This window comes from Schistocerca piceifrons, chromosome 1, assembly GCF_021461385.2.
Source record: "Schistocerca piceifrons isolate TAMUIC-IGC-003096 chromosome 1, iqSchPice1.1, whole genome shotgun sequence".
Classification (NCBI taxonomy): Eukaryota; Metazoa; Arthropoda; class Insecta; order Orthoptera; family Acrididae; genus Schistocerca; species Schistocerca piceifrons.
Window position 1 is genome coordinate 441,162,452 of NC_060138.1, and position 18,405 is coordinate 441,180,856.

The 18,405-nt window shown below is 38.5% G+C and overlaps 1 protein-coding gene across 6 annotated transcripts in view; it reads right to left on the reverse strand.

Annotated features, from left to right (window-relative positions):
- Positions 1 to 4,388: 4,388 nt before the first annotated feature.
- Positions 4,389 to 18,405, reverse strand: part of LOC124800902 — a 21,102-nt gene continuing 7,085 nt past the window's right edge. For all 6 annotated transcript variants that reach the window (XM_047263032.1, XM_047263036.1, XM_047263037.1 and 3 more), the window contains one exon: positions 4,389 to 5,508. In XM_047263032.1, the coding sequence (XP_047118988.1) occupies positions 4,513 to 5,508 (996 nt within the window). In that variant the 3' untranslated portion in view covers positions 4,389 to 4,512. The remainder of the gene's footprint in view (positions 5,509 to 18,405) is intronic.

The following is an 18,405-nucleotide window of genomic DNA, read 5'->3' on the forward strand; positions in this document are numbered from 1 at the left end:
TGCTTAGAAGCCACAATGCTTTATATTTATGGCTGTGAACCATGAGAGTACTTTTAATAGAATAGGAACCCTAGAGCCATTATTAACTTTTTTTAAAATTTGTATTGTAGGTTACAGGTTAACAGTACCTGGAACGTATGTTGTAGAAATTGAGAAACTAGTGCTGGAGAGAGCAGCCTGATATTTCATGGTTACAATGTGCCTCATCATGAAAGCTTTATACAGTAATGGAATTTTCATCTTCAAATCAAAATTTCTTACCAGCAGATTTGCTAATAGTCTGGTTTTTGTTTATCTTGCTTTTCAGTTGAATCTGTAATGTTAGTAACCTTCAATATTAGTTTTGTGAACACAAAATTTTGTAAATACCTGAAACATTAAATGGACATCATAATCTACGTCTAAAATCTGCCATCCTAGAAGATGGATGACTCTTGTAACTCAAGCCTGCGCTATTCTTATGAACAGCCTACAGCCTCTTGGTGACATTTACAATGTCAGACTGCAATCACAACAGTGTTACATGCCACAATTTGCCACTTTACATTTTAAGTGTTGTTGCACTGTCATGACTGTGTTCTTCACTACAAAACCTGATCTAATGATGCTCTCCATGCCAGGCCTGGATATAGGGGAGTGGGTGCAAACTGAGGTATCTGCCAGGTTGGCGATTTCAGAGGGCGCCAAATTCATACTGTTAAAGAAAACCATCATGTTTCACAAAGCACCTGCATCCAGAGCTGTTGGTCTATCGATTATTCATATGATTTTGAAACACATTCCTGTTGGTTTTTATATATTTTTGAACACATTCTAAGTTTATTTCTGAACAAATCATAAGCTCATTTTTGAATGTGTGCATAGCATATGTGATGTCTCTTCCAGGGGAATCCCCGTCCCATCTACAAATAGAAATACTTTCCTGCAGACAACAGGGGACAGGGCTATACAAGCTGAGCTGAATAAACCCAAACAGGTGAATGCCAATCACTGTTTGTTTATACTATTGATTGGGTGTGCAAAATTTCAGCATTGTTATAATTGTTAGGGAAATCCATAGATTCAGACTACCAGAGTGGAAAGTAATGACTAACAGCAGAAGGCTACACTACCGAGGGCCAGTTGTACACTCCCCAATTAGCAGTTGCTTAAGTTCTATACATACAATATCACAGGAAACATGTTGCACAAAGATTTAATACCGCCTAATTCGAGAATATACATGGGATAGCTGAACTTGTGATTCTGCAGGGTTAGAAAAGTTAACCACAGAATAAGTTTTTACAATGGCAGGAATAGTTACAGAATTAGTAATGACAATATTGTTTGTTGGAATGAGGAAGGAGAAGAAATGGGGACATCAAATAAATTATATGGAAGAACGCACAGATTCCAAATTATCAACAGAAGAATGGAAAGACTGGTAGAAGTTGAACTGAGGAAAAGATCATTTTGGGTTCAGGATCAATGCAGGACCACTCAGGAAAATACAGACACTACAAGTTATCTAAGACAACAGATTGCATTATTAGGGTTTGTAGATGTAGAAAAAGCTTGACAGAATTGACTGGAATACACTGTTTGAAATTCAGAAGGTACCAGAGAGAAAAATATACAATTCATACAGAAACCAGACAGTAGTTATTTGAGCTGAACACGAAAGGGAGATATTAGTTAGGTAGATAGGACAGGGTTGTTAATGTGGCCCCTTGTGTTGTTCAGTTTGTACAGTGAGCAAATGGCACTAGAAACCACGAATTTGGATAGGAAATTAGTTTCGGCAGAACAAAACTCATGGTTTGCTGATGACACTGTAATTGTATCAGACAGAGAAAATTACTTGGAAGGCCAGTTGAATGGCATGGATAATGCCATGGAAATTAAGTTATAAGATAAATACCAACAAAAGTCAAAATAGAGTAATGAAGGGTAGTGAAGTTAAATCTAGTGATGCCTAGGGAATTAGATAGCTGGCCATTAAAACTGTAACACTGTGAAGATTGCATACAAGAAATGACGAATTGGCATGAAGTGTACCACCTGCTTGGAAGTGCAAGTGATGCATTTCAGTGTGACCCCATAAAGCAGGTGGAATTAATGCCATCCTCAATGGCCCTACTCAACTAACACCCGAAAGAACTGGCATATTGTTCACTCAGCTGTGCTGGTTCGTACAGTTATTTTATGTAACTAGATTCAAGAAATGAACATGTTTACAGCGTGAAAACTATCCACATGGACAATGCAGTGATATCTAAAGCACTGGGAATGTCAGCATCTCGCCCCCATTCTTCCAACTTAATATGTCAGCCAATCTCAGTTTGACTTGTTGCCCAGCAGGGTTACTGCCATTGTTGCTGCCAGAGGTGCAGCTCTCTGTTAAATTTTGCACTCCGTATACACACAAATCATTTACAAATTTAATCATGCTTTCTTCCTTCTATGCTCTGTACACCCAAAAAGTAAAAATTCCTTTTTTTTTTCCCCTGATGTTGAACTTTCAATGGCCAGCACTGCAGATTTGGAAATGAGACACTAAGCAGGGAAAATGAGTTTTGAAATGAGTTTTCGTAATTTGGCAACAAAATAAACTGACAATGGCCATAGTAAAGAGAATGTAAAATGCAGATAGGTAATAATAAGGAAAGCTTTTCTTAAGAAGAGAAAAAGTTATGATATAAATTTGTTAGTAAGTCCTTCTCCGAAAATATTTCTGGCGTGTAGCCTTATTTGGAAGTGTAATGTGGATGATAAATGATATGGACAATAACAGAATAGGAACTTCTGGAATGTGATGTTGCAGAAGAATCCGAAGGTCAGATATTGGGATTATCACATTCTTATCCAAGTCTGCATGTATTTCACCTGTTTCATATATCTTGCATACTAGGGATACTAAACTAGACATAGTTGGTTCTTATAAATAGGAAATGTTTGCCACAGCCCACATTGACGTAACTGCTTGACAAAATTCAACAATGACAGCAGAGAATTGTCTGCCTCAGGACTTGCCATTTATCAAGAATCTGTACCAGAGACTCAGAGCAAATGGTCTGTATGCCATGCGACCAATAATTTTTTCCTCTTCATAGTAGTACAGAGAGGGGCATGTATATTGTGAAGGAACATTGAGACTGAACCCATGTTGAATAGAAAAATGTGTTCTTCCTTGACGAGTACCATTCCAGTGTACAAAATAATGTTTAAGGGACACTGGATGTGTGTACAGAACTTCACATCTTTGTTGGGGGGGGGGGGGGGGGGGAGGGATTGTATTACAATACTTTTAACTTTTCAAGAGTTGTTACAGTTGGTCCAGACTACTGCTTTGTGCATAGTAATGTCTACCCCCCATAGAGTTGCTTTGTGTACAAATTTCTTACTGCTGTAGATCTCTACCATATGTAATGGCCATAGAGGTCTTTCTACCTCAATCCTGTAGACCTCGTCTCACAACAGGCATAGTGGAGATGAATTGCAACCCATTAAGAACACTTCAACACCTTTGCACAGTCCACTGTCAGTGGTGGGATCAGCTGCCAAAAGATCTCTTAATCTACATCAGAAAGAGAGAGCACATTTTTCACAAAATTGTTTTGTTAGTGAACAAGATTTTTCTTTTTTTTTTCCTTTTTAAAAATATGTACTTTATGAAGGAAGCTCAGAAAGATGGTTTATGGTTGAATGAATGATGAGGTCATTAGAGGTAGCAATAGGTCAAATACATGAAGCAACTCTGTCACATCCTTCACTACGAAACAATTCTTGCACTTGCCTTAATCAAGAGGGTGAAACTACAGAATAGCTTAATCGGCATCGTCAGATGTGGAGTTGACTGCATTCCTCCCAGACACACATCCATCAATAAAAGCAACACTGCAAGGTGTATATCTGTAAATTAGATTTCAGAATTTTTCTAACTTCACATTTTCGACATTTGTGAGCCACGTATTATGTGATTAACCTTGACCTACATCTGTCTCTATGACACACTGTCTAGGTAATATGCCTCCACTTTTTATACTAATAAAAGGGGTTGTGATATTTCTGAATTTGCTGTACCCCAAAGAATTATGTTACCCAAGATAACATAGGAAACAGTAAGATATGGTTCAGAACTGCCCTATGATGAGTAGACAAAATATAGCTGTTTTCTAATGCTACAGCCCAGTAAGGAAGCTAAGTAAACCAAAACCTTTTTTTTAAATCTTACCTAGTCTAATTATTTCTAATACAATCTCTTCATTGCATACGGACGGCATCTCTCACAAGGCTAGTGTCAAATATCCTTTCCTACATACATATCTTGCCAAATTCCTCCTTCAAAGTTTACATACTAAGCTGGTATTACTGAATAATACTCACTACCATGAACATATGTTCCTTTATTTACAAGTTACATGACAACTTTTTAGCAGATCATTAGCACAGGTACTGACATTTATGAAGGATACAATTAATTGTATTTTCAAACATTGGACCAAAAGACTCTTGTAACAATTATATGTGAAGCTACCTATGGTCAAAAGGCCCCTGTAACACAATTATGTGTGGAGCTATCATCTGTAGTTTTTTCAGTTCATTTTCACTAAAACCAGCAGAATAAAACAAGTCAATAATCTTTAAGTGAACAAGATATTCAGCCATGGCAGCAAGTGGTAAACCAATTGCTCTACAGTGCCTCATATGAAACCATTTCAACTTTTTCAGGTGTAGCAAATGCTGAAAAGAGGAGGGCTGTAAAGAGTAGCACATAGTAAGATCCAATTCCAACAGGTTTGGACAAGATTTTAAAAATGAAAGATCACGAAGTGAGTTAGACTGTGTGATTTCCAGTAAGCGAAGTTTAGGGCACAGTTGTAAATTCTGTAACACATGGTCTGAGGCCTGACTTAATTCATGTAACGCCAGTTCTTCAAGATGGGGACAGTGCTGGCACAACTGAAGGACAGTGTCAACAGTAATACTTCGGGCACCATGTATGTGAAGTATTTTCAACTCTGACAGTGACCCCTGTCTTAGTAAAAGTGGTAGAGTTTCACCTGGAGTGTTATACATCATTGGATCATGTTTCACAGTTAAATATCTGAGTTTCTTATCATCATCAAGCAGCTTTGGAAACAAATCAGGACTGAAGAGACCTCTTGGAACTGTTATGTTACTAATATTACAACTCCAAACTAAATCCCTAATTATTTCAAAATCAACACCTGATGAAAGAAGCACATTGCAACCAGTAAACCAAACACAGAATTTTGTACCTGTCCCTACAAAAAGTGTTGTCAGGTGTGGAATAAGTTTGGCTACTTCCACAATCTCACATTTCCTTTTTTTGTCTGTTAACCGATATTCTCGCCCTTTCCAGAGGGCTGAACTCCTACACACGGCTTTCCAGCGTTTACAAACATAAAGAGCACATGTAGCTATATCTTTAACTGGAAGTCGTGAGAAAATTTCAAGCAGTATTTCATCAGGGAAGTCCTGAAGCAGCATTGTATCAGGGCACACCTGCAAATCAGATTTGTAAATTAATTTGCCTGTGTATTTATTTAAGATACAAAGACTACAGATGAACATCATTTTCAAAGAACACTGCATGCCACAGTTACAAAAATTTCCAAGCAGAGCATGTAGCGCAGTGGTTAGTAAATTGAACGCCAAAGACAGCAACATGTTACTGTACAAAATAATTCAAAATAAGAATAACCAAATTCATAACATCTTCAGAAAAAATGAATACATAAATCTTCTGAGACATATTCAGTCAAAATTGTGTGTACAAGACTAGAGCTATCAGGACAGGACATGATACCTTATGTACAGTAACCACTGTCTATATAGACTTTGTGGCTTTCTGAGTTAGTATTTTATTAACACAGCTAAGGAAGTAGTAGCACATGGTTATTTTAATGTCTTGTAGGACCTCTATGCTCCAGAATAAGATACACATTTTGATATTCTTAATTCTTGGATTTTTCTCCCCTAAAGAGATGGGTTACTAGATACTTTAAATGGGGCGATTACCAGTGAAATTAAAGCATTACATAAGAAATGAACACAATATTCCTACTTTCTGAGCAGCCTTGTCAACGACAGCCACAAGTCACTTAGTCACTGCAAGCTAGTGTGGTATAACTGAACAATGATGGTATTTAAAACATACATTAATTTATTTATTTATTGTCCCTGGTATCTTGTGGTGAACAATGTACAAAGATATAGGACATGGTTTACATAACCTGTGTGGTGACTGTTTCATTTTTTTATTAGACATAATACAAACAGTATTAAGGTTATAAGCTCACAGATATGGTGGCATTAAAATGGTCAAAAAGCTAAACACACACAGGGGACATGTTTACATGTATGACTAAATTACATTTGACATAAAGCTAGATACATGTAGGGGACAGATTACATTTATATGAGGGTGCACAGAACATTAAGTAACAGTAATATACATGGGCTTACAATGCATGATGGGAATTAAGAATAAGTACAAACACACAGACTTATTCCTGTACAGTCTTAATTTACCTAACTTACAGTGCAGTTTATTTCAGTATATAAAAACAAGATTAAGAGTAAACAAATATAAATTTAATATGTTATCTGATGATTAGTGAGCTTGTGTTTTTATTTTTTTGAGAAAGATTTTTGGAGGGCTAGTGTAAATTTGCCTGCAAGTACACCAACAGAGTAAAAGGAGTGTGTGACAAGTAGTTCTTTTACTTTTTTTTCTGAATGACAGTCCTTCACTATTTCTTATGGTCGTAGGAAGTTTATTGTGCAGCTGAGTGCCTATATTTCAGACACCAGCTTGACATATACTTAATCTCTGTGGCAACAGATTGTTCAGATATCTCATATTGTGATCATGTATATCCCTTTTTATTGTGAAAATGTGCATGTATTTTTAATAAATAAGACTGTTTCCATTATATAAATACAGGGTACTGGTAAAATTTCCAAGGCTTTGAAAACTGTCTTTGCTGACAATCTGGGATATTCTTGCTCCATTATCTTTAATAGTCTTTTCTGCACTATAAAGATTATTTTGTGTTATGACCCCCAGAAGGGGATGCCCCATGTTAAAATGGAATACACTAGGCCAAAGTACACTGTTTTTAATGTCTCTATGTTGCATCTTTGGATGAGGATTCTAAATGCATAACAGAGGCTGCTCAGCTTATTCAGTACTTTATCTCTGTGCACATCCTACTTCAAAGTGTTATCTATGCATATTCCCAAAATTTCATTGCTTCTATTTGATTGATTTCATGGCCTTCTATTATTATTGATATCACTTGCGTAGGGCGATTTTTTGATGAACAAAAGAGCATGTGAACCGTTATTTGCTTTCAGCAACAGTTTATTTCTGAGAAACCAGGACAGCAGTCTACTCATTGTATCCGATATTTGGTCACTCATTTGTTGCACTGATGTGGTACTAAACAACCGATTTGTATCATCAGCAAACAGTATATGAGAAGTTTTAAAAGGGTTCAAGAAAGATCATTAATAAAAAGCAGAAAAAGAAGGGGACCCATAACAGAGCTTTGTGGCACACCACAAGTAATCAGGGCTGTGTTAGAGCAAGTTCTTTCTTTGCTAGTGCTGGAGACTTCAACTACCTGCATCCTATTTGTTACGTACGACTGAAACCATTGATTACATATGCCTCGGATGCCATATGTGCCTAGTTCCCGAAGCAATATCTGGTGATATCAAGTGCTTTGGTCAGGTCAATGAAAATCTGCAGGAGAATTCTCTGTGACTGAAGGAAGAGAAGATTTGGTCACAGAGAGCACAAACGGCATCATTAACAGATCCGTTCTTGTGCAACTCATAATGACATTCAGAAAATAAGTTTTCTTTATTGATGAATTCTAACACATGACTGCACACGACTTTTTCAATTACCTTTGCTGCTGTTGGTGGGAGGGATTTTGGCTGATAATTATTGACGTCATGTGGGTCACTATTTTTGAAAACTGGGGTGACTTTTGAGATTTTGAAGAGTTTCAGAAGGCAGCCATTGCTTAATGAACTGTTTATTACATCACACAGGGCTCCAGCAATTTCTGTGGTAATATTTTTCATTAAATGGTCAGACAAACCATCAGTGCCACAGGAGTATGGGTTTTTGTTTCTCTGATAATTTTTATAACCCCTGCAGTTGATGATGGTGTTGAGAAGAGTGCCCTGTCTGATTTTTTTTAGCACTATTTCAAATTTTTTCGTGGTTTGCTCATTCCTGAAGAAAGATTGCTTATGTTACCTGTGAAATGTGCTTCAAACAATTCATTTATTTCTTTAAAATTATCTTTTTTCCCCATTTTCATTTACAAAATCAGGCAGTAGTTGTTTAGCCTATGTTCCTCTTTCCACTGACAACTTTCCACACAGCTTTACTTATGTTGCTTGCATTTTTAATGTACTGGTTGACAGAGCTTTTTGCCTGGGCTACCACTTTCTGAAGAACTTTTCAGTATATTTTTGAGAATTAAGAAAATTAGAATCTGTTACTTTTACTTTCCATGTACAGTCTTTCCTTAGTTTCACAGGAGGTGAGTATCCCTTGTGTTATCCACCTTTTGTATTCATTTTTCCTGGAGGTCCTAATTACCCGTTTCTTAAGTGGGAAGGCAATTCTTAGCATTTTTATCAGTGTCCTTTTCCAGGTAAACATTTTCCCAAGACTGTTGTGTTAGCAAATCTTTAAATAATTGTAAACAACAGGATCATTAATGTACCTTCCATTAATTATTTCAGATGAGGTGCACATGGAACGATAGGTTTACATCAAACAGGAGGCCTTGGTGGTCAGAGAGACCATTTGACAAGTTCTCAAGTTTTATTACTGGGGTAGTGTTTACAGAGATTGTGTCAATGGTAGAAGAGGACGTGGAAGTTGTTCTAGTAGGTTCTTTCACAATATTTTCCACTGAGAATGTTGCTAACACATTTCTTAAATCACTGGCTTCATGTGAAGCCACTGCTAAATTTGCATTAAAATCAGAGCACACAATAACTATTTCCCTTTTTGAAACATAATAATTGATTGCAGATTCCAGATTTTGTAGAAAGTGAAACATGGTTCCACTTTGTGATCTGTAGCTGCAAATACAGACTGTTTACAGTTGTTTCAGTTCAAGTACACAATGTCCAAAGTGTTTTTCTACATTTAGATGACACATTTTATTGATTTCACTGGACTGAATGCATCTCTTACATGTATTAGGCGACTACCATCCCTTTTCGTGGACCTGCAGTAGCTAGCACCCATGACATACGTAGAAAAATTAAAAAAATGAGAGCTCATCAGCTTTCATCCACTGTCCAGCAAGGCATCCACAGTGGGAAGATCAGACAAGCAATACATTTCAAATTCTAGAATTTATTTTGTATAGACTGCATGCTTTGATAAAAAGTAGGGAAGGTTTCATTAGTTCCATAAGGCCTATCACACCTACTCATAAAAAATATTTTTGCACTATGAAGGCCAACTCAGCTTCATGGGTTCTGTATTACCTCACATTGCTTCATTGTGTACTATTACTTTAATACAATTAGTAATAACATTGCATATATATAATTTACCAAGATCATTTAGGTGTGTGTGAAATCTTCTGCCGTTGTGGACACAATTGAGTTTTTTATCATATTTATAAAATCACTGATCAGTCATTTGCAAAGTCTGTATGCTAACCTAAAAAAATCTATTGAAGAGTCATGCACTCTAAACAGAAATATCTTTAACTAATGGACAACAGGAATGAAACCCATTCCACTGGAAAAATATACAAATGGAGTGCTGAAAAAGTATGGACCAAAATGGAATCTCCGGCACTCAGAGATTACAGTATTGCACCTGGAATAATGTTCTAAGTATGGAGAGGTTCCCAAGTTTAAAATTTAAGCGATGGGCAATTTTATAGCTATCTGTTGAAGAGTTTGGACTTTGAAAGGATGTGCCAAAGTGAACACCCATGTTGACTTTTGAGCATACTGTGAAATTCCAGCAATGGAATTTGTACACAGACATTATCTGTGCCACATAGTTATGAGTGCCCAGCCCAGTTATAAGGAGCTTAGCATAGTGAGTGAAGTTGTTTCTATCTAGGAAATAACTACGAAAAGTTACCTGTGAATGTATGAATGGAAACAGGAATATACAGCTAAGCACTACCTATTGTATGGAGATGGGGCAGAAAGTACTTAGTGGCCGGCAGCTCAGGTATGCTGGCAGCGCCAATGTGAGGAGGAAAACCCATGCAAGCATGTACTGGGGACTTATAAGAACAGCTAAACTTATGATTTAAAGTTACTAACAGTGAGATAGTGAGATTGAAATTTCAGTCAGGTATACTAAATAACATATGAAAATACACCATGGCATGCAAACACGGGAACCTTTTTACCTTTACCCACATCCATTATGTAAAGTAATACCTGTGCACAATTCTTGTGTAAATGTCTAACTATAGTGCTAAGTTATGGAGATTTCACAAAGATAAAAATGAGCGGTGGTAGCATACACTGCACCTTCATAATAACTTACATCTCTAATTTCTTGTGGTTTAATTTACTTGGTACAAAAAGACTAACTCAGTGAAATTGCAAATTATTAATTTAACATTATTTTCTATTGTACGATACCTCGCACATGCACACTTTCAGTAGCAACTCAGGGAAGTTACTTTTTTGTATTTTGTTAGAATTGTGGTAAATTGATTGTTTTATTTTTCAATAATTCTGTTTTTGTGATTTAGTGCCAAAACCAGTGGTGGTGTACTTATATCGTGCAGCCCTTCAGTAAGCTTGTGGCTCTGTAAACATTCCTGGAATAGCAATTGATATTCATGTCGCGTCAAAAGCCAGAACGTGACATCATCTTGACAATATTTTGGTGGTCCTCCTGACCACTATCTTCAGGTGAGTATGCTGTCGCACTGACTCTGGAAATGAAATCAAACACGCCACGGCAGCTCCTTTATACACTGCCTGTAGGTCTACCAAAAGCGCGCAAACACAGCTGCCATCTAGTGAAGCCACAACAGCGCAATGGTGGTGAAAACCCACAGAAATGATAAATCGATATCAAACACTACTGACTTGCTTTTGATGACCGAATGTCAAGCAAAACAGGGATCCAAACTCTTACTTAAAGGATACCACTCATCTCTGTTTATTATATTGTCAGACAGGTGGATTTCAAAAGCTTATTTCACTACACAGTCCCAATACTGCAACACAGGGGGGGGGGGGGGGGGGGGCGGCAACCAGTTGTCTCTCATTGTACAACATTTTATATCCTTCAGTAAGACAGTGCTCTGCAACCACAGATTATTCAAGCTGAAATAACTTCATGTAGCAATGGTGGTCCACTCTCGACTGTACGAATTAATTATAGAATATAGGCTTTCCCTTAATGGCAGGGTATTTAGTAGACACAAGGCTTCCTCAAACCCAAATCATCCTTCACTGAGCCCAGCAGAGCTTAATATTAGCTAGCAGATGGAATACACTTTTAACATCAAATCTCTTTAAAATTCTCCCTATTTTTGAACATATGCTTCCCGAAAAAGTTAGGAACGACACGAACTTGCTTATATCTTCTGTTGGTTCCCACATAGGTCCAATCTATAGAACATGATGGATGTGATTGTCAGTATAACCATTCTCCTTGACCACAGCCTTTAGATGACACAGTTCTTACGTCAAACCGAGACGCCATAAGCTCTTTTTACCAATGTATGTAGGATCCACTCCGTTGGTATGATAGATGACAACTTGAATGAAGATATCAGTCCACATGCATGGGCTTACGATAAAAACTGTGTCCTAATGTACCATTTTTAGAGTTAGATATCTAAAAATGGAAGTTTTCCTTCCTTTGTGAACTTAACATTGGCATGCAGATAATTAAAATTATATAGGAAATGGTCCAGAGCATCCCTCCCATGTGGCCATACCATAATCGTGTTGTCAATGTACCTACAAAAACAAGTTGGTTTTAAGAACGCCATTTTCAGTGCCATGTTCTCAAAATCATCTAAAAGTAAGTCGACGTCAACACATTGTGACAAGCTTAATTTTTTCTTCACCCAATTCTTCACCAATTAACTGCAAAGAATCTTCAAGAGGAACTCTGGTAAAAAGAGAGACATCATCAAAACTAACAGCAAATCCATGGGACTGAGACACAAAGACTTCAAACGCTGAATAAAAAACAGAGAATTGGAAATATGATGTTCACATTTTTTGACATGGAGACTCAGAATAAATGCTAAATACTTGGTCAAGTTGTAAACAGGAGCACTCAAATTGCTAACAATAGGTGGATGAGGAGCCCCTTGCTTGTGTACCTTGAGCTAAATGTATAATCACAGTGCGACTGCAGCACCAGGTCGAAGTTTTTAAAGATCATAATCAAATAATGAACTCTTCCTCAAAAGTGAAAGCATTTTACCCAAATGATCATCTTGCGAAAGAAGAACTATTGCATTGCCCTTGTCAGCTGGTAGAATTACTAAATCCTGGCCTTCTCTGATGGATCAGATGACAGCTCTTTCAAGTGAGATGTTGCTTCACAGGGGTGGCACCCAACGCACTGTATGTGAGACCTCTTGCCCGACTACATCAGCTAGATCATTGGGGAACCTGGACACCTCTTCTTCAACAACAGAAATGAATAATGGGAACATTCCTGGGTACAGGGGGCAAAATTTAATCACTTTTCCAATACTGCCAGCACAGCATCATCCAGTTGCTTGGTTGTGAGGTTTAATCACAACTTGTTAATGGGTTCGTCATCTGTTATTGCAGACTGAGAAGAAAACCGTTGAAACTTCGAAGACTGTCTAGTGACGGCGTTTGCATGGACCCATCTGATATTGCCCAGGACGAACTATCAGCCCAATCCCAGGATGCAGCAGACAGCAATGCCGAAACTTCCATGTGCGAACAAAATACATCCTTGGATATGAAAACCAGTTGTCTGCATGTAAGACAAATGAGCTTCCTTACTAAGGCAAAAACAGCACGCTTCTTAATATTGTTGGCCATTTTTGTCCAATATAATGAACAATTCTGGCAAATTTAGGTATTCTACCTTCAATCTGGCATCTCAGGAGAAAAGCAAGGGCACTATGTCACTTCCCCTTCTTCTTACGAAGTTTATCAAACTTCCTTACTCGTTCAAATGTCTCCCCGTAAAGAATCTTGACATGCCGCCATAAACTCCCAATGTAGTAATTGACGATATTCACGTCGGTTCTCCAGATGGAACATAATGTGGTCCACCTGCCCACCATCCTAAGGTGAGTAAGCTATCACACCAACTCGTCAGAACTGAATGCCCTCACTTTTCTGCTGAGATGCCAGAATGAATGTATAATACCTAAATTTGCCAGAATTGTTCATTACATTGGAACAAAAATGGCCAACAACATTAAGTGGCACACTAATTTTGCCTTAGTAAGGGAGCGCATTGGTTTTACGTGCAGACAACTGGATTTCATAGACAAGGATTTATTTGATTTGCATTTGGAAGATTTGGCATTGCTGTCTGCTGCATCCTGGGATTGGTTGACAGTTCATCCCGGGCAATATCAGGCTGGGTCCATGCAAATGCCATCAGTAGGCAATCTTCAAAGTTTCAATGGCTTTCTTCTCAGTATACAATAACAAATGATGACATCCACAGATACGTTGTGATTAAACTCGCAACTACACAATGCTGACAGTATTGGAAAAGAGATTAAATTTTGCCCCTACACTCAGGAATGTTCTCATCATGGAATTCATTTCTGCGGTTGAACAAGTGGTGTCCAGGTTTGGAAGCTCCTACTTGCAACTTGGCCAAGTATTTAGCATCCATTCTCAGACCCCACGTCAGAAAATACGATCATCATATTTCCAGTTCTCTGGTTTTTATTCAGTGTTTGAAGTCTTTGTGTCTCAGTACCATGGATTTGCTGTTAGGTTTGATGTCTCTCTTTTTACCAGAGTTCCTCTTGAAGAGTCTTTGCAGTTAATTGGTGAAAAATTGGAAGAAGAAACAACTATGCTTTGTCACCACGTGTTGACATTGACATATTTTTATTTCATGACATATACTTTGAACAAACTGACAGAGTGGCTATGAGGAGTCTGTTATCCCTCACTGTCACCAATTTGTTTATGGAAGATTTTTGAGTACACAGCACTGAGGGCAGCATTCTTAAAACTGATTTGTTTTTGGAGGTATGTCGACAATACAATTATGATATGGCCACGTGGGAGGATGCTCTGTTTCCTTTCCTAGATCATTTTAGTTCTCTGCATCCCAATATTAAGTCCATGATGGAAGTTGAAAAAGATGGAAATTTTCGTTTTTAGATGTCTAGGTCTACAGGAGGGATGATGGGACATTAGGACACAGTATTTATCATACATCCACGCATGATATCTTCATGCATCAAGTTGACATCCGTTGTACCAACGTGATGGGGTCCTACGTACATTGGTAAAGAAAGCTTACGTCATCTCAGATGCAGATAGTTTGACACAAGAAATGTATCAGCTAAAAGCCGTGTTCAAGCAGAATCATTATACTGACAATCAGATCCATCATGCTGTACAGATTGGATCTTTGAGGGAACCAACAGAGGATACAAGCAAATCAGTGGCATTTTGCAGGAAGCATATCTTCAAAAATACGAAGAATTTTAAAGAGATTTGATATTAAAAGTGTATTCCATCTGCCAGCTAAGAAAAGAGCTCCACTGGACTCAGTGAAGGATGATTTGGGTTTGAGGAAGTCTGATGTCTACAATATTCCCTGCCAATGAAGGAAAGCCTGTATTGGACAGACTATTTGCATGATACAGGATTGATGCATGGAGCACCACTGGTGCGTTGCTGTGCCTTGCGTCAGAGGGCAGTTATGTTCATGCACATGCGCTGTATAAAGGAGCCACCACGGCGTGTATGATTTCAGTTCTGGAGAGTTAGTGCAACAGCTTACTCACCTGAAGATGGCGGTCAGACGGACCACTCAAGTATTGTGTCAAGATGATGATATATTCTGGCTGGGGACCCAACATGAATATCATGTTTGTAAGCTGTTATGTGTTGCCATTAAATGAGAAAAAAATATAGAAACAGCATTTTATGTTTTTATTTTACTTACCACAATATGAAAACAATCCTGGACACTTCGTTTATCATACAATAAAGACAAGAGCTGATACAAGTCACACAAATACATTCTAAGACAAAAAAAATATGTCACCAGAAGGGACTATCCAATTGGAACAGAAATCAGTAAATGTGATGTCATATACTGACAAACAAATGATTTACAATTTCAGAAAAAAAATTTATGATTTATTCAAGAGGAAGAGTGTCACCAACTGTGGAAGTCCATAATGTTGGTCCATCTTTGGCCCTTGTGCAAGCAGTTATTCGGCTTGGCACTGATTGGTAGAGTTATTGGAAGTTCTCCTGAGAGATCTTGCCAAATTCTGTCTGACTGGTGCTTTAGACCATTAATATATGGTGATGATTGGAAGGCCCTGCTCATAATGCTCCAAACTTTCTCAATTTGGGAGAAATCCAGTGACCTTGCTGGCCAAGGAAGGGCTTGGCAAGCACAAAGACAAGCAATAGAAACTCACTGTGTGTGAGTGGGCATTATCTTGCTGAAATGTAAGCCCAGGATGCCCCAAGAGCAACACAATGAGACACAGAATATTGTTGATGCACTGCTGTGCAGGGTGAGTGACAAGGATGACAATATAAGGGGCCCTGCTCTGAAAACAAACGGCACCTCTGACCATCACTCCTGGTAGTCTTGTCTGTACAACAGGCAACAATCAGGTTGGTATCCCACCACTGTCTGGGGCATCTCCAAACACATCTTCAGCCTGGAACAGAATTGTCTTCAGCGATGAGTCCTGCTTCGAATTGAGCCCCAATGACCAGCAAAGACAAGTCTGAAGGCTCCTCAGACAGTGGTGGAATACCAACCTGACCATAAGGCCCAATTACCAGGAGTGATGGTCAGCAGTGCAATTTCTTTTCACAGCAGGACCAGGACCCCTTTGGTTGTCATCCACGGGACCCTTACAGCACAGCAACAAGTTGACAATATTCTATGCCCTGTTTTGTCACCCATCATGGCAAGCCATCCTATGCTTACATTTCAGTAAGATAATTCCTGCCCGCACACAGGGAGAGCTTCTGCTGCTTGTCTTCAAACTTCCCAAACCCTACCTTGGCAAGCAAAGTCCCCAGATCTCTTCCCAATTGAGAATGCCTGGTGCCTCCCAATCATCTTGGGATTTTGACGATATAATGCACCAATTGGAAAGAATTTTGCCCAACATCCCCCATGAGGATAGTCAATAACTCAATCAGTCAATGCCAAGCCAAATAACTGCTTGCTTAAGGGCCAGAGGTGGACCAATGTTGGTTCAAATGGCTCTGAGCACTATGGGACTCAACTGCTGAGGTCATTAGTCCCCTAGAACTTAGAACTAGTTAAAACTAACTAACCTAAGGACATCACAAACATCCATGCCTGAGGCACGATTCGAACCTGCGACTGTAGCGGCCTTGCGGTTCCAGACTGCAGCGCCTTTAACCGCACGGCCACTTCGGCCGGCGTGGACCAATGTGTTATTGATTTGTTCAGTTTGTGAAGCTCTTTCTCTCAAATAAATCATGCAATTTTTCTGAAAGAGTAATCCCTTGCTTGTCTGTAAATGTACATCACATCTACCAATTTCCATCCTATTCAGATAATTCCTTTGTGGTACATTGCCCTGGAGTGTATATACTGTAGACATGAAGCAATGTTTTCCAACTTGACAAGTAACAACAATGGATATGACAATAAAAACAAAGTGATATGTTTTCCAACTTGACAAGTAACAACAATAGATATCACAATAAACACAAAGTGATTGTTGAAGCAGTTTTTACACACCTAGTACAGCATCAGGCACACCCAGAGGTGGCAATATATATTAGTAAAACCAGTAAGTTGGCGGTAAGTATGCTTCCCAAAGTCCAGAAAAGACATATCAATTTTGTGGTAAGCATGCTTCATGAAAAAAGTTCTTTGGTGGTAATCTTGCTTTACAAGACCTTCAAAACAACATTAGTTGGCAGTATGTATGCTTCCCATAGCCCTTAAAGCTATATTTCACAATGAACAGAAACTACAGCTGGCGAGCACACAACCACTAGATACCAGAGTGCACAGAAGTGGTATGATGTATTTACATAAAGACAATAAATAAATATAATTTTAACAGTTGCTGCTGCAGCCATGTTTAAAATCTTGATATAATTACTGCCATGTACACAAGTTTAAGATACGTCACTAGTGACAGTGAAGCTGGAATGGATGCAGTAAAAGTGACAAGCTAGGTAGTTGTGGTTGTACATGAACGTAGAGGATGGAAGACTCTCACAAGACTGATGGGAAAGGTTGCTTCATGCAGGGAGATAGATGAGGGAGGGCTTCATTTGGGGGGGGGGGGGGGGGTCCAGGATAGACAACTTGACCCAATTAGTTTCTTGGCAGTATACAGTTATGCAGCCAAAAGTCACAAATTTTGTGACAAGTTGATGTGGGGCTTAGGTGTTATCACAAAGTATTTTATGTCGTTAAATTTCTCGGGTTTTCATCAGGTACTGTGATGAAAGTAGTAAGAGATATAAAAAGGAACTTTGTTCTTCATTTAGTGGAATAGTAGTGAAGCACTGCGTGCAGTTACTGCCTGCTTGCATTACTAATCTCCGGAACTTGTTTTGTTAACTAAATATTGTGGTTTGAAACGATACACTACAGTGCCATCTACTGTAATCAGCCATACAAACTCCACATTCATTTAATGCTGCAGTTAAGAAGTCCTGGAAATAAATTTTATGAACTTTAATTTAAAAAGGGGAAATGTTTTGCGCTAGTTCACATTCAGCCCCTACAGCTATTTCTGAGCCAAAGACATTATTTCAAATCTGGCAGAGCACAAGTATCACTCATAGGGCCTCAAGTCACAAACGAGTTTACAAGAATATGCAAACGTACGTGGGTACGTGTTTTCTTTTACAAATGCCTTGTTGGCCACAAGCTTACTTTGTGACAGGTTTTTTTTTTTTTTTTTTTTTTGTGCCTCTCTGAGACTCAGCATCTCCACTATATGGTGAGTAGTAACTACCCTTTTCATAATATTACAATATTATGAAAAGGATAATTGCTACTCATCATGTAGTGGACATGCTGAGTTGCAGGAGGAATGTGGATAGGGTGTCCTCACCCTCGGTCAAGATCACAAAGATGTCTTCACTATATCTGAACCAGGTGAGGGGTTTAGGACTCTGGATGTTTATGAAGGATTCCTCTATATG